General features: G+C 44.3%; 1 protein-coding gene across 1 annotated transcript in view; it reads left to right on the top strand.

Moving 5' to 3' along the window:
- The first annotated feature begins 11956 nt into the window (after window positions 1–11956).
- Window positions 11957–24523, top strand: part of UBE2L3 (ubiquitin conjugating enzyme E2 L3) — a 31723-nt gene continuing 19156 nt past the window's right edge. The window contains exon 1 of the mRNA XM_060250306.1: window positions 11957–12081. Coding sequence (XP_060106289.1) covers window positions 12055–12081 — 27 coding nt within the window. The 5' untranslated portion in view covers window positions 11957–12054. The remainder of the gene's footprint in view (window positions 12082–24523) is intronic.

The raw sequence follows: 24523 nt of genomic DNA on the forward strand, positions 1-24523 counted from the left end.
TGCTTCCTGCATACCTTATGAAGTAACATTTGAAGTTCTTTTTGAAGATTAAAAACATTTCCTCTGAATGTTAAATCTATCTTAGAAATCATAGCTGTTTGCGACTTGCAGCAAGAGATGAAAATCACTAATAGTGAGCAAACAGGTGCTATCTTTTGTCTGTAGATAATTAGCCTCATGCTCCTAAACTTTTCTAAGGCTTCTAAGTGCTGATCCTTGGCCAACAGGGCAATGGCTTGCTCACTTAAAACTGCTGCCTGATAACTAGTCTTGCAGCTTCTGCAAAAGGATTTCTTAAAGCACTTTTTGCAGTAAATCTCCAGTAGCTCAGTTTTGGGAATGGAGGCAAACCTGAGCTCTATTACTTGGCTTCATGCTCCATATGAAGGCCGTCTTCTCCAGCTGCTCTATACAGCACTATCAGCAGGGGTAGCAGCAAGGGAGCCTCACATCCACTTAGGCTCCTGTCTAGGAAACAGGGCTTGGAGGCAGAGCTGCTAACAGGCCTGGAAAAGAATGTCCTGTTAAAGATGTTTAGTGTAAGGAAAGTCTGAACTGGATGGCCCAGGCAAACCCAATCTCATCAGGTTTCAGAAGCTAAGCAAGGGACCAGATCTAGTTAGTATTGGATAGAGTTGCCAGGTCTGGGTTGGAAAATACCTGGAGATTTTGGAGGTAAATTCGAGAGAAGGTGGGGTTTGGGGAGGGGAGGGGCATCAGCTTGGTGCTATGCTGTAGAATCTACCCTTCAAAGCAGCCATTTTCTCCAAAGAAGCTGATCTCTGCCAGCAGAAGATCAGTTGTAAAAGCAGATCTCCACGCCCCACCTGGAGGCTGGCAACCCTAGGGGACCACCAGTCCAGGGTTGCTGCACAAACTGCTGAAGCTTCTCATGGCATGGAGGACCAAATGTGCAGTTTTTCTTGCACCATATGTTTTTGGGATGGACCAAGCAGGGATTTCACCCACTGAGGCTTCCGATTGACTGTTGGAGATTTGATTGGGTGTGCAGTTTTTTGGAGGTTTTTTTGTTACTCTGGCAGTAGCCGCCTTCACAAAAGAAGGACCTGCAATGTGTTACTGAACTGAGCTGCGGCAATCATCTTGTGGCTGATTCTGCTTCCTGTGGTATCCATTTTGCTACCCCCTACTATGTCATGTCAGAATTCCAGATGTGCCCACAGGCTCAACAAGGCTGGGGACCCCTGGTTTAGAGGATAAATATCTCTATTAAAAGGGACATTTCCCTCCTCTCTAGGCAGTTAGCAGGTTACAACCATGCTTGAGGTCTCTGAATGTCCAGCAGGTAAACTGGTCCTCTCAAAGCATTCCAGAATATACATGAGGGAACAGACTCCCTTGCAGATGCAGGCAGCCTGGCCTGCATCTTTAAGACCAACCAAGTTTAATTCAGAACGTAAGCTTTAGTGTGCTCTCTAAGCACACTTCATCAGATGAAGGAATCAGGTACAGTGGGCTGAAATACATGCAGTTTGTTAATTAAGAGGGCAAACTGACTGTGATCACATGGTAAAACAGAGTGGCTTGGCCATTTGGATAGCCATAAAAGGTAATAAAGTTTCCTGCCAGTTGGTGTTTCTGCAAATCTAGGTAAATCACAAAAGGACATGTATTTCCTAGTTGTAGTCCACCTAATTTACTTATCAACATCAATCTATACATTATAAACATCATTTTAGTCTGCCATTGAAAAACAAGAATACATAAAATGAAAATGGGTTAAGTATATGTAATGCAATAAATAGCCAATATCTCTTATTTTTATCCCTGGGAAAGTGTTCCAAGTTTCATAATAATTTGTAATTCATCATTTTCTCTCTCCATTCGGTTATTGAAGTTCCTTTGCAGTAAAACAGCTACCTTGAAGTCATCCATTGAATGCTTTGGAAGATTAAAGTGTTCTCCCACAGATTTCTCAGTTCTGTAATTCCTAATGTCAGATTTGTGACATCCTTTGGCGTAGGATTTGTACTATTTGCTCTATGTAGAGAACTGAAGGGCATTGTTGGCATTTAATGGCATATATAATGTTGGAGGATGAACAAGTGAATGAGCCTGAGATGGTGTAGTTAGGTCCAGTGATTGCATTGTCTGGGTGTATGTGACAGCAAAGTTGGCACTTGGGTTTATTGTAAGCTCTGGTACCGGTGTCCATGCTCAAATGAGATGCTGTATTGTTGTGGGGGGCTGTCTGTGTGCAAGAAAAGTTTTACCCCCAGTACTTCTGAAAGAGAGCTGTCATTGTCCAATAGAGGTTGCAAGTTGTTGATACATTGAACTGTTTTAAGTTGAGAGTTGTGTGTGTATACTGACATACTCAAATAAGGGATATTGGCTATTTATCTCATTACATATACTTAACCCATTTTAATTTTATGTATTCTTGTTTTCCAATGGCAGACTAGAATTATGTTTATAATGTATAGATTGACGTTGATAAGTAAATTAGGTGGACTACAATAAGGAAATACATGTCCTTTTGTGATTTACCTAGATTTGCAGAAACACCAACTGGCAGGAAACTTTATTACCTTTTATGGCTAACCAGACCAAATGGCCAAGCCACACTGTTTTACCATGTGATCACAGTCAGTTTGCCCTCTTAATTAACAAACTGCATGTATTTCAGCCCACTGTACCTGATCCCCTAGTCTGATGAAGTGTGCTTAGAGAGCGCGCGAAAGCTTACGTTCTGAATTAAACTTGGTTGGTCTTAAAGGTGCCCCTTGACTCCGGCTTTGTTCAACTGCTTCAGACCAATACGGCTGCCCACTTGGATCTATTCTGAATAAAACTTTGTTGGTCTTAAAGGTGCTACTGGACTCCTACTTTGTTCTACTGCTTCAGATCAATACGGCTGCCCACTTGGATCTATTCTGAATAAAACTTTGTTGGTCTTAAAGGTGCTACTGGACTCCTACTTTGTTCTACTGCTTCAGATCAATACGGCTGCCCACTTGGATCTATTCTGAATAAAACTTTGTTGGTCTTAAAGGTGCTACTGGACTCCTACTTTGTTCTACTGCTTCAGATCAATACGGCTGCACACCTGGATCTATCCGACCTTAACAGTTTGGCTCGCCACGTTGGCCCCCAGCAGCGGCCGCCTCCTCCTCCATCTTCTCAGCGGGGGCCAAGGCTGACCTGCTCCCACACCGCGGGCGAACAAGCGGGCGCTGCGAGTCCTCCCTCGCCTACCACACGGCGGCGTCGCGCTCCCTCACCGGGCAGCCGTTCCCCGGCCGTCCTCGGCTCCGCCTCCTCCCAGCTCAGGAGGCTGCCGGATCTGGCCTTCGTTCCGCTTCCCTTCAGCGGTGGAGCTAAGAGGTCCGCTGTTGCTTGGAGCGCCGTAGCAGGGTCGGTAGTTTTGCGCAGGCCTCCACAGCGCAGCGGTGCCGGGCCTCGAGATCTCACGGGCACTCCGCTTCCCGCTCTGTCCTTTGAGTCTCCGCATCAGCTCCCGCCGGTGGCTTAGGCTCGCCGGCCCGGCCTGAGGAGGGACCGCCCTTGGTGGCGTGTGAGGAGGAGTGGAGCGGCCCGAGCGAGGGAGCGGTGCCCGTCCGCCCGCGCGGGAAATGGCGGGGAAACGGTTGCCGCCAACTGCCGCTATGGAACGTTCGAACCCCTCCACCGTGGCCCTGGCGCGCGCTCGGCCTCAGCAGCACCTGAGGAGGGGCCGCGACTTGCGCCTGTTGTCATCCGCCGGCTCAATCGAAGTCTTGAATCATGGATGTGACTGGAAACATTTCCCATACAAGTGCCGGAGGCGACTTCAGTTGAGCTCGTCAGACGACCGAGTGTTTCAGCTTTACCTCTGTAATAAACTCGTCGCCCTCACAATCTCAGATATCAGCCATAGCACAAGGATAAAGCAGCGAGAAAACACAACATTGCTGTTGTTTGAAACTGGCTCCTAAAAAAAGGAATACTTTCCTCAGCAAGGAGCGCCATGCCAAACGTGGCCCCTCCTCACCGAGGAGAGCCATGGGAAAAAAAATTGAATAGTAGTAAACGTTTATTGCTTGTGGCCAAAGGCGATGACAAAGTTGGCCTAAATAAAAATAGGAAGAATAAAAACAGTCATCAAGTTAAGATTCCACACAAAACAGATTACCCAAGATCTTTTTTAAGTATCAGGCACCACTTTTGCACCCATCATCTTGAAGCCAGAGCATATGGGGATGCCTATATGCAATATGCCTCTAATATCTGCAATAATGAATATTATTTTCTCCTTAGGCAGCTGTACATGCAGTCAGATATGTATATCTGGATTCCTCATGTAGAGGACAAGGCAGCATGTAGTGAAGATGATCTTGAACCTCTCCCTTCCTGCAGACACAGATAACCTGAGCAACATGTTTCCATGAATAGCAGTCTGTTAATGTCACAGCTTGCATGGTTTGGAAGCAAATGGCTGTAAAGTCTGATCTTAGGTTGTAAAACATGTTAGGCAAGTAATGGGCTCTGTCATGACTAGGCTGCACCTGGAGATCTGCTGTTACAATTGATCTCCAGATGGCCAACTGATGTCCTGGTTGCCTAGAGAAAATGGCTGTTGTGGAGGATGGATTATATGGAATTGAATTCTGTCAAGATCCTTCTGCTTTCGAAACCTTCCCAGGCTCCACCCACAAAATTTCCAGGTATTTCCTAAGCCAGACCTGGCAACCCTAGTTGTGACCAATGTGCCATGTAATCCCCCCCCCCCTCTTTAGAGGAGCAATTCACATCCCAAGCAGAATATAACTGCTGTAATGGGCAGTGCAAGGCCCTGCATGACTCCACACTGTTGTTGCGTGGGTCTTCCTCCGTTAATGAGTCGCCACTCACGCAAACTGCTTAGAAGGAACTCTGGTTGTGACCCACTGTCACAAGCAGGGACCAGGGAGGGCCTTTACTGACTGCTACCATTCTGGTATGGGTCGGTTTGAAGGGCCCAGAGCACCCACTCGATGCCTGTCCTCCTTCTCAGCAAGCACCTTTTATCTGTGACCGAAGAGGAGTGCAGACCCAGGCAGTATGACAACAGTAAGTTTATTGTAAGTGCTCAAGAACAAGTGGTTTTAATTATAAGTGCAAGGGTGAAAGTGAAAATGACACAAACAGTAAAGGTGGTACAAAGAGAATAAGAGCCCTGACGTGACTAACTACCGTATATGTTCCCTTCCTTCTTCCAACTGACTCACCACTCCTTGGATGAAGGAACTTTCTTGACTGCCACTTTCTCACCAGCCCAGTCTTTTCAGAGAGAACTCTCCTGACTGCAGCCTCTCCAAAGAGAACAACCATCCTTCTCTAGTTGGACCTTTTATTTTCTTCCTTCCAGGTCCCACCCCTCTGGTCTCCATTGGGCAAGGTTTCCCTCCAAAATTTCTACCCACCCAATCGGAGGAACAGAAGGGATCCTCCTGGGAAATGTAAGCCCTGTAGCTACTCTGATACAGACTTCCTTGGAGCTTGTAGGCCTCACTAGGTCTAGGATCATGACACCCACTTTGAGCCATGTGTACCAGGAAATAATTTGGAGCCTATTATTGTATGCCTATTCACAGAGTTTGGAACTAACCTGAGGAACCCTTCCCCCCCCCCCGCCCGAGTCAACTAGAAAATAGTATAAATTAAGAATACTATTATATCTAGTGAGTGACCCAGGTGCTCTCAATCTGGATAAGGGTGAAACATTGCCTTGAGAGATGGGAGGCTTGGACTTTTATCTGCTTACCCAAAGCAAATTAATTAAATCCACATACCCAAGTTGTTACTGAAGGTAGGGCAAGTGTACATCTTCTGTTATATACAGATTGGCACATACTTAACCACTAGCATATTAGTTGCCTTTGCACTCCAGCAATTGGCAGCCCCAGTAGCTACACCACTGGGACATGTTAACTTGTACACCATAATGGATCTGCTCTGTTGGTGTGTTTTAAGGTTGCCAACCTCCAGATGAGGCCTGTAGTTCTGGAATTAAAGCTAAACTCCAGGGTACAGAAATCACTTCCCCTGGAGGAAAGTACAACTTCAGGGGGTGGACTCTGATTCATGCTGAGCGGCCTCTGCAAGAACCACCTCAAAATCTGCAAGAATTTTCTAAGCTGGAGTTAGCTTAGAACTCCAGTGTAAATGCATGCCACGGAGGCTGTTACAGAATGCTAATGGAGGTATGCATTTTATTTATGGTTGCTTTCATGTTTGCCAGTTTGGGAGGCTATGTTGCCCAACCTGTAAGCAAGTTCTCATTGAGGTACCGTTAGGGCAGGGGCAGACTGGGAAGTAAAAGCAGTTCTGAACAGGGCCTCGCCCTCTGGCTTGTCCTTATCTCCACCAACCCCAAAAGCTTCTGCCAGCCTTGTACAAACCCAGGGCAACCAGCTCCAGCATCGTTGCAGTTTGCCCACTTGGAAACTAAGATGCCAGCTGCCAGATGGGTCCTGGGGATCTTATGGGATTAGAGCTCATCTTCAAACTGCAGAGATCAGTTCCCTGGAGGGGGGGGAGGGATGGATGATTTGGAGGGTGGACTCTGCCACTGTACCCACTGAAATGCTCATCCTTCCCAGCTGCCGGAGTTTCTCAGTCTGGATCTGGCAGCCCTACCCATCCCCAGTCAGTGACTGGGGAGACCAGGCAACCCTACCTGGAACAGGATGATTTCCCACTCCGCCACTTACAGCCATCTGGGTGACCTTGGGTCAGTCACATTTCTGTCACAGCTGTTCCTCTCAAGAGCAGTCCCTGCCAGAGCTGTCTCAGCCCCATCTACCTCACAGGGTGTTTGTTGTGGGGAGGGGGAGGGAAGGAGGTTTTAAACCACTCTGAGATTTGAAGAGCGGGGTATAAATCCAACTCTTCTTCATTGCAGAAGCCCCAAGTAAGGGGAGTGGCCTCTCAGGCTACTGAGATTTTTGTTAATGACCTTAATGGCCAGTCCACCCAAGTGTTTGGGGAGAGCCAGATTAACAATTAGGCCAAGTAGGCACTGGCCTATGGGCCCCACACCTTTAGGGGCCCCTGGATAACTCCCCCCCCCTGTTTTCTTCCAGCTTGCACATGCAGCCAGCAACTGAGCTGGTCCCTGCACAACTTGCTGGGTGTTGTGGCCAGGTTTGCCTCTCTCTGCAGCTTAGTAAAAGGGGCTTTTAAGAAGGTGGCTGCAGGCTGCAGGGGGGGCGTAGGCAGCTCAGACTCTGAGATAATTTCCATGGGGCCCCCCAAGGTTTTGACTGCCTAGGGGCCACCACAGGGTTTAATCCGGCGCTGTGTTTGGGTTACTAACCACTAGTTTGGGGCCTGAAGTTCTCCTGAAATTACAACTGATCTCCATACTCGAGAAACCATTTTCCACGGAGGAGGTTGCAGCTTCAGTGGGCAAACTCTACAGGAGCGGTTCCCAGCCTTTTTGGCACCACGGACGTTTTGTGGAAGACAATTCTTCCACAGACTGGGGGGGGTGTGTGTGCTGGGGGTTTTGCCCTGTCCCTGTTCCCACATGGGAGTCTTTAAATGGGGGGAAACTGAGGTGCTTCTGCTGCCTCCCCTACAAGGGGAGGCAGCCTCTGAGTAAGGCTGTGTTGCCTCTTTTGTCTGCCTAGGTCCTGGGCGGGTGAAAGGAGTGGTGGGGCTGCTCTGCCTCGCTTTGAGGTTAACTTCTCTGCAAGGGGTGGCAGCTTCAGAGCAAGGCTGCACCGCCTCTTTTGTCCCAGGCAGGTGAAGATTTTTAATATTCCTTCTCAGTATATAAAAAAGCATAAAAATAGAAAACAAACAGCAAAGGGAAAGATTCTACCCCCTCTCATTGCTTGTTTTCTTTTAGGAGTTTTTAACATTGGGGAAATGAAGAAAGTCCACTGGTGGTACCTCAAAGACTAAAATTTTTCTGGCATAACTTCCATTAAGTGAGGACTTACTTCATCAGCTGCATGGAGTGTACATGCTTAGCAGTTACCAAATGCCACTGGAAATCTTTTAGATTTTGTTACAACAGATTAACAGTACTCCTCCTTTAGAACATTTTAAATATATGGAATCATTCAAAAAGATGTGTTATCCTGCTTGCTTATCTGCAGTCTGAAGTGATACAGATTGTTCTAACACCTCTGGTCTCTTCAAATTCATTGCTGTCTCATTTCCTTGCATACATGAGCCATGTCTAAGACCTCTGTTATCTTTTTTTATTTATTTAAAATATTATTATGTTTTATGGATAGGTTATTGTGAAGTGCTTTAAATTTGAAGGAAAAGGAAAGGTCCCCTGTGCAAGCACCAGTCGTTTCCAACTCTGGGGTTATGTTGCTTTCACAATGTTTTCATGGCAGACTTTTTACGGGGTGGTTTGCCATTGCCTTCCCCAGTCATCTACACTTTCCCCCCAGCAAGCTGGGTACTCATTTTACTGACCTTGGAAGGCTGAGTCAACCTCGAGCCAGCTACCTGACAACCCAGCTTCCACCGGGGATTGAACGCAGGTCATGAGCAGAGCTTAGGACTGCAGTACTGCAGCTTTAACACTTTGCACCACGAGGCTCTTTTTAAATGCTTAGTTGTAGCAATAGTATTCCAGAAAAGTAGCTGCAGCAGCCCAAATAGCAGTCTTGTTTTAAAAATGAACACATTTGCTGTGGAACAAGTTTTCATGATCCAAACTTTGTCAGATACTGCAAGTTTATTAGTCTTCAAGGTGTAATTATTATTACCTTTTTTATATAGTTTTTCTCCTTTTCTTTATTAAGTTACAAATCCTCAGAGCAGAAAGACCAGTGTTTTAGCCTGTTTGAGTCTCCTGGTGATACTATACCAAAGGTATCAAACTTTGTTATGAGGGCTGGATCTGACATAAATGAGATTTTGTTGGGCCCAGCCAAGTGTGTCATAAAATGTAATGCCACATAGTGGAGATATAAGCTTTATGAAGGGCACAGACAAACACTAAGATTTCTTAAAATAAGACATGCTCACAACACCAAGCTTGCAATATTTTGTTTAACAGTCTCTGATAACTGACACCTCTTGCTCTCAATTATTGCATCAAAATTTGGAGACAATCTTTGTGCTGTAACAATCTTGAGTATGTTGTTCAGGTATGTATCTGTAAGTTACAAACCTATTTTTGATGTATTGACATTCATTACAGAAAATGCTTTGAGCCTCAGAGGAAAACATGAAATGGCTGGGCATTGTGAGCTTTTGTACATAAGTTGCTTTTTGTGTGGTGCTCAAGAACATGTGAAGGCACCATGACACGGACTGAGGTCTATGTGCTTATTTACAAAACTATAGCATTCCCCAGAAAAACAACTGCAACTCCTAAGAGGCAGTGCAAGAATAGAGAGACAGCAATGTATAGTGGTCAGTATCAGCCTACTATCTGGGAAGCATAGGTTCAAAATCCCCAGTCTCCAAAGGAAATGCGCTGGATGCACACTCTCAGCCTAATCCACCTCACTGGCTTGTTGTTATTCTTCATCTAAATAGTTCACATTGCTTTTCTATTGAGAAAGACTAGATCATTAGCACATGAATACAGTGAAAAGGGAAAGGGACTCCAGTTGTGGCTTGGCAAAAGGAGCTTAACACACACGCGCGTGCACACACACACTGTAGCAAGGCAAAAAGCTCTTTTCTTTCATAAAACTCTGTTGGTCTTAAAGGTGCTTTTTGTATTTCTCCTGTGTGATTGAGACAGCTGAGTAAAGCAACCTCTCACTCTTTTCCTCTCCCCCCCCCTTCCCCAAGAGAGGAGAAACAACCTACTTCTTCACCCAAAGGATGATTAACGTGGAATTCACTGCCACAGGAGGTGGTGGCGGCCACAAGTATAGCCACCTTCAAGAGGGGTTTAGATAAAAATATGGAGCACAGGTCCATCAGTGGCTATTAGCCACAGTGTGTGTGTATATATAAATTTTTTTGCCACTGTGTGACACAGAGTGTTGGACTGGATGGGCCGTTGGCCTGATCCAACATGGCTTCTCTTATGTTCTTATGTAGCTAATGGAGGAGCTTGACTCTAGCTCTGCTGTGTGATTGAGAAATACAAAAAACACTGGCAAAACAAGCTGCGATGAAGAAAGCAGGAGAGAGGGAGAACAAAACAGACCACAGTCAGTTGCTTGTGGGCCTGTGGGGGCCGGATGCAGCCCATGGATCACACATCTGACACCCTTGCACTATACAAATATTTACTAACATTTATATATCATTGCTAATGTCCACAATGCTCTAATACAAGAGGGGAAAGTTCCTGTCTTGAGGAGTTTATAATCTAAAACTCAACATGAAAAAAACAACAAACCTCCATCTTCATCTACCTGATGTCAAATGTATTTTAAATTTTATAAAATAACATAACGTTCAACAGAAGGGAAACAAAGAGAGTGGATGAAGACTGTGGTGGGGATAAATAGCAATTATGAGTTCTTTTCCCACCATGTCTCTGACACATGGGCTTTAGTATCATGAAATAATGCTCTAAAAATGTGTTTAAGGTACCACAAAAGCCCTGTTTATTTTTGCTGCTATCGGTCAGTTTTATCCCCGACTTCCTCCAAGGAGCTCAGTAGTCATGTTTCCTCAATTTTATCCTGACAACAACCCTGTGAGGTAGGCAATTCTGAGGGTGACTAGCTTAACTTCAGCCAGTGAACTTCATGGCTGGATGGGGGCGGTGTTGAACCCAGGTGTCCGAACCCAGAATTTTTCAGGTCTGATTTCCATGTCCTGCTTTTCAGAGGACAGTCCTCTCATTTGAAGCCTGTGCTTTGAAATGTCTGGTTTTTGCTTCTACACAGTAAAACTGACTGAAATGGAGTCCCCCCCCCCAGCATTTTAGTTGTTTTTCATAAACAATTGAGTGACAGGCTGTCACCATTCCTTAGCTCTATCTGCTGCCTCAGATAGAGCTGGCATTATGATTGTATTCCTTTTCTCTTTAAAAGATTAACAGAAAACAGAGGGTGGCTATGGTGGTTTTCATTCAGAACAGCTAGATTCAAGTCCAGTAGCACCTTCGAGATCAACAAGACTGTTGGAGTTAAGCTTTTGTCACAGAAAATATATACATGCATACACACACACCAGTTTAATTTACGACAAACATCTTGCTATAAGAATAGATTCAGCTGGGTAGCTGTGTTAGTCTGAAGCAGTAGAATAAAGTTAAGAGTCCAGTGCTTGCACATGAAAGCTCGTATCTTGAAGAAAACTTTGTTGGTCTTAAAGGTGTCACTGGACACTATTGCTGTAAGAATGCATGTTTACATCATACGTGTTATTCTTATTTTAAAACATAGTAATTTTATGTACATTTGCATTTGGGAATGTTAGCATCTGAAAAGTTTATCCTCCTTTTTTGAGCATGATCCTCTCTTTTAATTTGGGTCATTCACATATGTGGCCACCGCTGGTTGCCAATTCTGAGTTGGGGAATTCCTGGAGATTTGGGAGTGCACTCTGGGGCAGAGCGAGTTTGGGGGAGGGACCTCAGCAGAGTAATAATGCCACAGTTCGAAGTACTCATTTTCTCCAAGGAAACTGATCTTTGTGGTCTAAAGATCAGTGGTAGTTCCAGACGCTCTTCAGACACCCCCGCCCCTCCCGGAGGCTGGCAGCCCAGCATATACTTTGTATTGCAAACACCTGAAGGCAGAAATTTGTTTTCTTGTCCTTCCGTACATCACCGCGCACATGTAGATAGCATCGTTACTTTTAAAAGTGATTTGGTACTCGACCGAGAACCTCCTCGCCTCCCCCCTTTTCCCACAAGCAACTTTACCCCCGCTCCCCCACCCAGGACAGAGGCCTCCGAAGCCAAGAACATCTCCTTCCCCCCCCCGCCCTCCCCACATCAGGGCCTCCTCCTTGCAGCCCCTTCCCCTCGCTCCTCTTCCCCCCACCCCCCGGCGAGGGGCACCGGCCGCTGCTTCCCCTCCCCCTCGGCGTGTGTCAGCTCCAGGAAGCGCGCAGGGACTATGTAGCCGCCTCGCCCGCAGCCGCCGCCGCCATGCATTGTGGGGCAGCGGCAGCAGATCCAAGATGGCGGCCAGCAGGAGGCTGATGAAGGTAACATCCAGGCTTGCAGCCGGGCAGGGCCGGGGAAAGGCGAGGGGAGCGGCCCAGGAGGGTTTTCTTTTCCCTTCGTCTCGGGGGGCTCCCCTTCTTCGTCGGCAGCCGGTTCCTCGCCGCCGGCTTGGGGCAGCCGAGCCGTTTCCGCTCGGCGCTTTGGGGCCGCCCCGCCGGCGCCTGAGGGAAGGAGGCAGCGCATAGGCCGCGACGGAGAGTGGCTCTTCCTCCGGACCGGCCCTCGAATGGGGTCGCCGGGCTGGAGTGTGGAGCCTTAGAAAGGCCCGGAGCCGGTCCTAGGAGAAGCGAGGGAAGGAGTCAAGCCGTCCGGTCGCCTTTTGCCAAAAAGGGGTTTCCCGCGGTGACTAAGCAAAGGTGGATCGGGGGCGGCCGCCGCCTGAGACTCTGGCCCGTCCGCCCCCGGAGTTGTGGGTGTGCGTGCGTAAAGAAAGGCGGTGCAGGAATGACCTGCTCACCTGCGAGGCCGTGAGGAACAGGGCGAGGTGTCAGCGCCCCTGGCCCACTGGTGGATGGGCGGAGTGTTTGGGTGGGTGGTGTCTTCCTTGCACCACAAAAGAGCCGAAAACGGCCTTGGTGGAACTGAAAATTAAAGGAGGGAGAAGAGGGAGCTCTCCCTCTCTGAGGAAGATCTCTTTCCCTTTAAAATGTGGTAGTTGAAATACCGAAAGTGGGTTCAAAAGTCGCTTCAGGTGGGACGGATTGAAATATGTATACACACTTCCTGTCTTCCTAAGCTGACTTGAGGTGCAGTTTCTATTTAGAAAGCAATAGATATGTTTAAATAAAGTGTGATAATAATAATGAAGCTCTGGGATTAGGTAAAGAGAAGATTGATTGAAACTCATTCACACCTTCTTTCTCAAATCCAGGAAGTGCTGAACATTCTCAGAGGTGCACAGTTCACTTGCTTCTCCTTACCTGCCAGCAGCAAAAGCTGCACTGTGAACTTGACTTCAGTTTCTGTCTTTCTGTAAAAGCACCTACCAGGTTTTGTTTCTAGACGCCAGTCTGTATGGTTAGCGCTGTCCAGGTACAGCTTTTGCAACTGCCATATTCAGCCAGTGTTATTATAGTTGCAGTGTACTAAATAGTAATATTTGAAATTAATTTATGTCATAATTTGAATGTTCAGAGTGGTTTTATGTTCACTATTGTTACATTCCACTCAGTAAAACTGATAGGTAGGCTAGTATTATGCCCATATTGTTGATGCAGTTGTGATGTTTTGAAGCTGAGACAATGTCTTGTCCAGGGCCACCTAGTGCGTTTGTGACAGGTAAGATTTGAACTAGTCTCTATTCTCCTAGTCATTATGCTATACCAGCTCATAGACTAATCAGTAACAACAGTCACATGAACCAAAAAGGTATTCTGTTCAATTAGAAAACAGGTTCTTTACAAAAAACAACAACCTGTAAATGCAAATACTTGCTGCAACAACTGTAGGTGGTAACTGCCATCTTAGAAGACTCATTCCCTCTTCTCTGTCACACTGAAGGGAATGCCTTCTTTAAGATGCATGCTATAATGTGCATGTCATCTAAAACAAAGTGTGCTTTTTTGCTAGTGAATAAATCAGTAAAAATATTCTATTGAAACTTGTATAGGAAATCAGCTATAATCAGGAGACAGCCCTTGGTCTAAACTTAAGGTGTGCATTATTTAAAATCTTACATCAGATTGTCTTGCCATATTCAGCAAGTTTGTAGATGTTTCAGTAATGGTGTTGTTTGATATTGATTCTTCTTAAGTGAAGCCTGCTGCCCGTTGATGCAAGAGCAACTGCAGTGGTTTGCTGAAGACTCTGGTTCTTCCACCTTTTGTAGAAGAACAGTCCTCTCTCATTTGAAGCCAGTTTTAGGGTTTGAAAGGGTTTTACTTCATATGGGTATAGTATTTTGTAAGTTTAAAAACCCAGATGATTGGGATGGAATTCTATTGCAAGATAATCTGTTATCTTGATATATTGATTTTTTTAAAAAAAGATTTGGCTCTTAATTCTTTTATTGTGGCCACCAGTTGTGATGCTGCTATGTAAAAGTGGTAGTTCTGCTGTTCCCGATATGGAGCAGGTTTTTTTTTTCATTAAATAGAGAGCACAGGTAGATGGACTGGTTTACAAAAGGCTATGCAATATCATTTATTAGGATCCATCAAAATATTACAGAAAGCTGTAATATTTTATTCTAATTCTCCATAACTCTTTCTGGGTGATCCTAATAAAAGGTAAAGATATCATATGCCTTCATTTTTTAGAAAAATGAGGTTCACCTTTAGAGACTGCTGAAGGGAGGTTTGACTCTTGAAAGCTTATATTGTGGAAATCTTGTAGGTTGTTAGGGTGCTACTGGACTGGAATCTTGTTCTTTTACCCTCCTTTGGTTTTTAGATTTTTCATTAACTGAAGCTGTCTACTGTTCTCAAGTCTCATTCACTGATAGTGCCCAAAATTTGAATATGCTTTTCATGAGGACTGTTACAGTAGTGCACATGTACTGTTATGTCTGCACTATCAAGTGTTTCAGTCTGGAGAGTCCCAGAAAGTTACATAATGAATGGTAAATGAGCTGTTCAGAGAATCACAGGATAATTTCTGCAATTCTCAAGATTATGGTTCCATTGCTATGGGAGTAGGCTATCACTAATATTGGTAACTTCAGGAGGTTGCCTGTCACATGATATTCAAAATGCTGCCACAGCATATGTGTGTTAATCTTCCCTCACCGCCCATGTACATCTGCTTGTTATTGCGACGGAGGCGGTGTGACCGTCATTTGCTTTCTGGAGTGAATCAGGAAGAGGCACCACTCTGTATTAAAAAAGAAAGTGAAACATATGTCTCTTTTATCCTGATAGTTCCTAACAGCTGAAATATTCTTCCCCAGAGTCTGGTGTAATTAGCAGTTTTATAATATCTACTGATCGGGCACGAATGAAAAATCCAGTTTTAACATAACTGCCTTTAGGTTAAATGCAGTTTTAACCTCATGGCCTGCTATTGTTTTGCTGCTGGTTATATTGCTCATTGGTGCTAAAGGCTTAAGCGTGTCTCACTTTTGCCATTTGTTGGCTTGTATGTGGTGGTGCCAAGTGCCCTCAAGTCACAGCTGGCTTATGGCCAGCTCTGTGGGGTTTTCAAGACAAGAGACATTGAGAGGTGGTTTGCCATTGCCTGCCTCCACACCATGACGCTGATATTCCTTAGAGGTCTCCCATTCAGATACTAGCCAGGGCTGACCCAACTTAGTTTCTGAGATCAGACAAGATCGGACTAGCCTGGGCTATCCAGGTCAGGGTGGGTTGTATACAGGCCTCTAGCTAACCAGGGGCCCATGGGGCCTGGCCCTCTGACAGTTTGGGGGGCCCCCTCACCCCCAAACTGCCCCTCACCCTCCTGTACAATTTAAATCATATGGGAGGGGCACCCAGGAGCAGCCACTGCCCTTCCCATGCCATTTAAAGGGTCCACAAATCAGCTGATTGGTGGGGTCCAAATCATGAGGGAGGGGCGGCAGGAGCAGTCACCAGCCTCCTGCATGATTTAAAGGGCCCCCTCCCCCACAGCCCCATGGCTACGGGGCTGGTTGTATAGAAGTTGCATATAATGTTTAGCTGCAGATCTAGCAGTTAGTATCTGCCATGGACAAGCTTCACCCAAGCAGAACTTCTGTCACCTTGACTAGATTTGGTGGGAGTTAGGGTTTTGATCTAAAAGAACCTTCTACAAAAAAATTCACATTGAATCTAGCAAAGCAAAGAGGGATGCTTCACTATATGGAATAGCTGCTGTCACTTGACATTGGCCTCATTGACTTAAGCCTGATTCTAGATACAAATTAGGATGCTACGGTAGAGATGTGTAGAATCTGAGAGAAAACTCAAATCTTGCATTCAAGCTTCAGAGCCAGTGGTTAAATGCAGGGTGTAATTGAAGTAAATAAACACAGTTACAGTACTTAGGTTCCACCTGTTGCATGGGAAATTGTAAAGTGTTCCCTTTTATAGTGCTTTTAAATAAATAGCCTTTTTCTAGAAATTCAGTAGTTGTAATCTTCTTAAGTACTCCTTAAGTGCAGGAAATTTGAAGTAGTTAGAATTAGTTCTATGTTATAAAGCAAGGGTTCTCAAACCGTGTCATAGTAAGCTTCTCTATGTCACAACGTAAGACTCTAAAGAAGTGTGAAAAACAGTGAAATTAAATGTTAGCCTTTCTAACCTGAGGGTTTAACCTAATTTTGAGGTTTTGGTGCGATTAAAGGCATGTCTGTTATCCATTGTTTGCAAGCAATGTGGACATTTTCCTTAAGGATCATACTTGCATTGAGAGTTGTTTCGTATTCCTAGCTGGGAACGAATTGCATTTTTATATCTAGGAAATTGCTATCAGCATCATTCTCATCCCTCCCTAGCTAGGCAATAAGTTCATCCTCTGCTGTTGCAATTGCCATGTGGAATGTGACTGACTGCCTATGTGTCATGTGCACCTGTTGGATGATGCCTGTGATGCGAGCAGTGACAACCAACGCAAGTGTTCACCCCCACGCTTGTGCGGTTTGGGGGATTTTTTCTTCATGTTTATTTTTCTTAAATGCTTTTGTCACTGAGCATTCCTACACTGTATCACTCCAGTGTAGGAGTGCTCACCTAGCCTTTTTGTTTGTTTGTTTGTTTAAGTGCCAACCAAAGCTATTGTGCCTACCTACCCTTTGCAGCGAAGATGTGCCATTTGGTAAAGATACTGTTTTTATGTTGGGTGTTTTTCAGTTGATACTGCTGCTTTGGAAAGTAATGCCAACTTTTGCAGGGTCGCTTAGGCAACCATTTTGCCTTTGCTTTTTAAAACATTCCCGTATTTTATCTAGCTCTCTAATGTGCATCCTTTCCCAACCTGTGGCATACAAATGATTGTTTAAAGGGGCGGGGTGTTGAATGGAGCAAATTGTGGTTCTCCGCAGATATGTTACATTTGGACAAGAGATATGTTGTCAGCAAGGCTATTGTACAAGAAGCAAGGTGTGTTTGGGAATTGCAATCTTTGATTGTCTGGATGAGCATTAATTCTTCTGCATTATACAGTGTACTTTGTATGCAATGTCTGTCCTCTCCCCTCCCCCCCCCATTGCATTCTTTGTATTTTTTCTATTCTTGGGTGTGCCTAGAAATCTGGGCCTCAACAATGGCATGTAATGTGTCATGTCCGCATCATACAAGCTGAAGTTGCCCAAACATACTGGCAACAGAGCATGGACTGAAGCGCAGGCTGCCTCATGCTGTGTTTTCAAAAAATGCCAGCCCTGTCTCTGTCATAAGGCAGTAGCTTTTCCCTCTCCTGTTCCAGTGCTGGAGAACAGCTCCAACACAGGAAGTTTTTGAAGAGGGAAGGAAGTCTGCAGAGCAGGGTAGGGTCCACACTGACCAATTGTGGCACATCCTAACAGCAACCAGAGCTGTGATGGCAAGAATGAATCATATTTCAGGAAAAATGGGGCAGAATTAGCTTGCACTGCTGTTTGTTGCTTTGGCAGGTAGGAAAAGGAACACTAACTCCCAGAATTGTATACCAGAGACCATGGAGCTAGGGTTTTGTGTTTTCTGTGTATTTGTATATCAGTGTAAGAATGGAAAAAAAATATAGCAACATAATTGTGTGTAATCTCACTACTGATTTTTTTTGTGTCTTAAAACATATTGTTCTATAATGTGTTCTGTTCTTTAAATGGAAATATACATGTGATAGTTAATACCTGTAAAAGTTGTGTATAACCAGCTGTATGAACGATGTAGTGATTTCCACAGGAATAAACAGCTTTAAAGGGAGATAAGATTAGAAAGATTCATGTAGGACAGCTGTATCAGTGGCTACTAGCCATGGTGACTGAGGGAAACCTTCACATTCAGAGGCACTAAATCTCTGAATCCCAGAGCCAAGAGGCAACATCAGGGGAAGACCTTGGTCTTTATGCCCTGTTGTTGGCCTTCCAGAGGAAATGGTTAGGTATTGTGTGACAAACAAGAGAAGTCATGGTAAAGTGATATGACTTAAACCAAAGGTACCATTCCTATCCACTAATTGTACAACGACTCACAATAAAAATCCATATATCATTCATTGGCATCAAAATGCTACATAATAATAAACCATTACCATACATCAATAATTTCCAGCAGACTTCCATCATGCTTTTTAAAATGTTCCTTCCGTCCTTGTGCTGCCTTAAAGACCAGCAAAGTTACTGCCTAGACAGCAGCTCATAGAATTGTGTCACTGAGATGCATACTTCATGGCATGGGGCTAGTGCAAGCATGTGGTATTCCATCATCTAAACATCTGTAGGGGGGCCATTGGGTTTGTGTGGAGGTGCTGTTTTTATGTACCAGAGGCTGCACATGGTTCCTCTAGATGTAAACATTCCAGCACAGCTTGTACATGTAAACTGCCTGTGTTGAGGCTGCTGGTTTGCACAGAATTCCTCATGTGATGGTTATTCATGACACCCTTGAACCAGTCTATAAAATTATTGTTTCCTTTTCTGTTCTTCCCCCTGCCCCAAGTCGCTTTAGGATCAAGATATTATTGAATATTGAAATATTGAGACAAAGTTTGGTGAGAGAACATGCAATTGTATGAAAGCTGCTGTGTTATATGAAACCTTTCACATTACCAGGATCAGTTAATCCAGTAAAGGATGCTCTCTTATTTGTGTGACACATCATTTTTGGTATTAATATTCGCTATCGGTTTGACACTATCTCCTTTGAGAGATAAGTGATTGCTGAAGTATCAAGTGGTATGATTTAATCAGGATTTTGTAAGCACTTGAAAAAATTTTTCTTCAAGTCACAACTATATTTGAAATGCTAAAAGCAGCTTGTGTTTGAATTTCTGCCCCAAAATAATGCATAGAACTAGGAAACAGCAAGCAGGCCAGTTTATTTTAACAGCATTTTTGTTACATCCTTGAACTGCATCATTGTTTACTCAACAGCTGCTCTTGTGCATATATTAAACACTCTAGCCACACCCATGTTACTAACATTAGTGGTATGCGTTTGTAATCATACCATTGTAAATAGTGTGTCAACTCAACGGTGAGATTTTTCTGCTTTCGCCTAGTAATTCAGTGAAGGTCACTCAAGCCTGTTTGGCTTGAGCATGTTTGTTTCTGGGTTGCTGAGCTCAGATTGGCGCTGCTGTCCTCCCTGCAGCTCTGCCCAGGTTCACTCTGTAGAATAGAGGAGCACATCTGACTAGAAAGTAATAAAATGCCTACTTTCTAGAATGAGTTGTCCCCTACATATATATTTTTTAAAACCCTAAAGATGTCAAATTATAAAGTCTGGCTCTTGAGGGCTCAGACTTATGAAAGTGACAGTTCTGCTGTCAAAGTTAATTCTGACTAATGTGTTTAGAACTAGGTGTTAAAGAGAGGCCAACAGTTGCTCTTGAAGTTCAGGTGCAAAAGACTCCAAAAATGAAAAAAATGATCATGGCTCATGTAAACTAGTCTTAGAGGCAAGTGCTTAGTTTGCTTTTCCTGTCGTTTGAAACAAGCAATAGATTTGCTTTAGCTCAGCCATCATATTAGCCAGTGTGCAATTTTTAAAATTGCGCATCAGCATGAATTAACATTCAGATTTATGCAAAGTGAGGTGGGTGTATCTGTGTGTGTGTTTCCCGTTTGGAATGCCCGTGATGGCTGGCATGGAAATGGAGGGTGTGCATATGCATGGAAGAGTTTACATATATGTTCTAAATCAGGCATGTCAAACGTGCAGCCCAATAGCTGGATGAGGCCCCGGAAGGTTCATATCAGGCCTGCAAGCAACTCACTGTCAACTGCTTCCTCCTTTCTCTTCCTTCCTTCTGCATCACAGCTTGCTTTGCCAGGCTTGTTCAATCAAGCTACAGAGCAAAGACTCTATTTTCTCCATTGGCTGACCAGCATATGAAACAACATGTACAAAAGCTCAAAATGCCCAGCCAGTTCATGTTTTCCCCTGGGTCTTAGGCTCAGAGCATTGACCATGAGATTTCTGTAATGAATCAATGTCAAAAGTAGGTTTGCAACTTACAGACACACACCTGAACAACATACTCAGGATTGCTACAACACCTAGATTTTGATGCAGTATTTCAGAGCAAGGTGTCAGTTATCAGAAACTGTTAAATAAACAAAATATTGCAGAAGTGTTAATCTTTTAAGCATGTTTTATTTTAAGGTTGTTTTTTTAAAAAAAAAATTATGTTTGTCTGTGTCCTTTATTAAGTTTATATCTCTGCTACCTAGCATTACATTTTATGACGCACATGACCCAGCCCGACAAGGTCCCATTTAGGTCAGATCCAGCCCTCATAACAAATGAGTTGGACACCCCTGTTCTAAATGCTTGTCACAGTGTTGGCTGCCATCATATGTAAAACTGATAACTTCAGAATTGGAAGTGAAAATGCAGAGCAGCCTCCCCCCTCCCCCAGTAGAGAGCCAGTTTGGTGTAGCGGTTAAGTGTGTGGACTCTTTATCCGGGAGAACCGGGTTTGATTCCCCACTCCTCCACTTGCAGCTGCTGGAATGGCCTTGGGTCAGCCATATCTCTCGCTGAGTTGTCCTTGAAAGGGCAGCTTCTGGAGAGCTCTCTCAGCCCCGCCCACCTCACAGGGTGTCTGTTGTGGGGGAGGAAGATACAGGAGATTGTAAGCCGCTCTGAGTCTCTGATCCAGAGAGAAGGGTGGGGTATAAATCTGCAATTCTTCTTCTTCTAAAATAGATAGGACTCTTCACCTCTATTTAACAAAAATTTGATCATTTCTTAACTCTCATTTTTTTGGCTGGAATTCCTGATTCGCATTTCTAGCTAGGAGTGGCAAAACCTGACCCGCAAGCACAAAGAGCTTCCAGTAATTTTTGTATGTCGCAGCAGGTCTGCTTTTCCCTTTTCCAGGAAATATATACCTTGTGGTTGTAGCGCAAAATGATTATGATTGTATTCAGTGTGATGGTACTCAGGGCTGCGGAACAAGAAAACCAGTGAGAATATCACTTTAAATAAATCTAAGATAATCTGTGAAAATCTGAAGTATAGCAGTCACTTCATTTGATGGGTGGAGATTCATGATTTGCTGAATGTGTTTCCTGAAAAGGAAATGACAGGCAAAGTGCAGAGTGAGAGATGTATGACTGATGTGAGCAATTGAGGCTGAGAGGTTTTCATGGTAAAGATAACTGACAACAGTATATGCCTGTTTTCCCCGTCTCAATATTATCACCCAAGTATGTTTGAACTGCTGTTTTGTCTTGCATGAGAAATTTCACAAACAACAAGCTGCATTCCAATGCTCACATCCATAGTTGACTCTTGACAACCTTCTGGTACATGATATGTTTGCCCTGTGATCTTTTCTGAAGAACCAGTTGCACATTCTGAAGTCGAGCAAGGAGCGGAAGAGCATAGCAGGCATTGTGAAGCAGGGATGAAAATACTTCAGAGTTGCTCATTAAAGTAGGCAGTCGGTTTAAGGCAGGCAAAAGGGATGTATTTCCTTTCCTAATGTGAAGTTAAGCTGTGGAGGTCATTTCCACATGATTTTGTGTTTTTTAACATAAGCTGATTTAGAATAAATAGAATTACATGAATAAATGTTGGGCAGATCTGTTGGTCCTACTAGAGACACAGACAAGTAGTGCAACCTCCATACGGAGTTAGGTTGTACTTCAGAATGCTAGATAATGGGATTAATGACCAGGGTAGACATACTTTCATTATGCTTGTTTGTATGTTCTCATAAAGTTTATCTCTTGTGTCCTTCCTTCCTTCCTTCCTTCCTTCCTTCCTTCCTTCCTTCCTTCCTTCCTTCCTTCCTTCCTTCCTTCCTTCCGTCCGTCCGTCCGTCAAGTCACAGTTGATTTATGTTCACCCTGTAGGGTTTTCAAGGCAGAGAGGTGGTTTACCATTACCAGCCTTCGCATCATGACCTTGGTATTCCTTGGAGGTCTTCCATCCAAATACTAGCCAGGGCTGACCTACTTAGCTTCTGAGATCTGACAGGATCAGGCTGTCCTGGGCTATCCAGGCCAGGGCATTGTGTTTGTTTTCTGCTGTCAAGTCACTTCTGATTTACAGCAGCCCTATGAATTAATGACCTCCAAAACATCACTGACAGCCCTGCTCAGGTCTTGCAAAATGAAGGCTGTGGCTTCCTTTATTGCGTTCATCTATCACTCATCTTAGGAGACAAAATGTTGACCTAGATGGACCTTTGGTCTGACACAGCACAGATAGTTTTATTTGTAGGTAGAGCACATTTATGAAATTCATGAAATTTTCCTGAATGAATTGGTAGGCATCTGTTTTGCAATAAAATCTCTGTTGAAAGAGCATGGATGGAAGGCCACTAATAACTTATATTTTACGTTGTGTGGTAGGACTCTTTCATAGACAGATGCCAACTTGATAGACTGGACTTACACTGAAATTATTGTTCAATGTAAGAAGAGATTGGATTTATACCCCACCTTTCACTACCTCAAGGAGTTTTGGAGTGGCTCACACTCTCCTTTCCTTTCTCTTCCCACAACAGACAGCCTGTGAGATAGGTGGGGCTGAGAGAGCTCTTTTGACAACAGCTCCAAGAGAACTGTGGCTTGCTCAAGGTCACCCAGCAGCTGCATGTGGAGCAGTGGTGAATCAAACCCCAGATTAGAGTCCGTGCTCCTAACCACTACACCAAACAAGGACATCAAACTGAAGTGAGATAAAGGACTGAGTTTTCCACAACAGGTGGCCTGGATGCGGCACACACAGTTTTTCAATGAAAATTTTCTCCATTTTGGCTGAGGGAAGAAGCCAGGGACAGCACAAGTGGTTAACTTCTAAAAATAGTCCTCGCTATCTAATTCTGCTATGCCTTCCTTCTCCTTTATCTACAGCATCTGACCCACTTTCCCATATGTCACTCTTCGCCTTCCAAAATTTTATCTAATGAGAAGGTGGCCGTCGCTGTCAGCCAAGTCTCATTCTCCACCAGCAAATTCTAAACCTGTGCCACTAATCTAAATGGGACAGTGAAAAGGCTGATGTTGGTAGTGGTTGGTCCATTTTCTTCTCCTTATCATAAAGGTATTGCTGCCTAGTGTGAAGACAATTCTGTAATTTATGTGGAGCATTGGCAGGAATGCTGGGGGTCACATAGAGAGCCAGCTTGGTGTAGTGGTTAAGTGTGCAGACTCTTAACTGGGAGAACCAGCTTTGATTCCCCACTCCTCCAGTTACAGCTATTGGAATGGCCTTAGGTTAGCCATAGTTCTCACAAGAGTTGTCCTTGAAAGGGCAGCTGCTGTGAGAACTCTCTCAGCCCCACCCACCTCACAGGGTGTCTGTTGTGGGGGGAGAAGATATAGGAGATTGTAAGCCACTCTGAGTCTCTGATTCAGAGAGAAGGGTGGCGTATAAATCTGCAGTCTCCTCCTCCTCCTCATAGAGCCTGATGAAAGTATATTGGCAAAATACTGGGAGTGTGAGGTATATAAACTGCTCCCAGGCAGCCAGAACTGTTGCTGAGACTTCTCTTTGCAGTTTTTCAGTATGAATCTGGACTTATGAAGAAGAAGAAACCTGTTACATGAGCCCCGTCTAGCACTGAAGGAGCTTCTGGTATGCATGCGAGAATGACAGAGATAGTATACCTGCACTTAAAGACCTTCTGGGGCTGCTTTTTGTGTTACCTTCTGAGACCCTGTAGTTGTCTGAGCCAGGCTGCTTATTTGCAGTAGCCTGTTTACTGCCTAGGCGAGGACTTCTTTTATTACATAGTGCCTCAGGCTAGACTCTGCATGTAAGCGCTGCTTTGGTAAGTTTGTGATGATATATAGTATCTGAGCACATAATGTTGACTTTTATCTCCTTCATGTTAGGAAAGTAGTGTATTGTACCACGTATGTGCAAATGCTTATGTGTTAGCTGTTTTTGATCATCAGGAAGTCCTTTAGCTGAGATTGGTGTACCTATTTTGCTTTATGCGGATGATGCTTTGATTTTGTCCCAAACCAGGGTCAGACTGAAAAGGACCTTGCGGTCTTTCTCTAGTTATTGTTGTCAAGAAAGCCTGGTGATTGACTACCCAAAATCTAAGATCCTAGTTTTCACCAAGAGCAGAAAATGGAATCTGATTTAATGTTCTATCAATGGTTCCAATATTGAGCAAGTCAAGGCCTTCTCCTATTTCGGGATTCTGTTCTCGGCAGACCTATCTCGGCCCCCCCAATTTTGAACAGCGCTTAATAAAACAAACACTTGTGCAAACACCATAAATAGATTTCTCCACAATAAGGGAGGAAAGTATATTCCTGGAGCAGTGCAAGCCTTTAATTTGAAAACGATTCCTGTCATTCTTTATGGTTCAGCTGTTTGGATTAAAGCGTTCTCT

Source organism: Heteronotia binoei, chromosome 11, assembly GCF_032191835.1.
Source record: "Heteronotia binoei isolate CCM8104 ecotype False Entrance Well chromosome 11, APGP_CSIRO_Hbin_v1, whole genome shotgun sequence".
Lineage (NCBI taxonomy): Eukaryota > Metazoa > Chordata > Lepidosauria > Squamata > Gekkonidae > Heteronotia > Heteronotia binoei.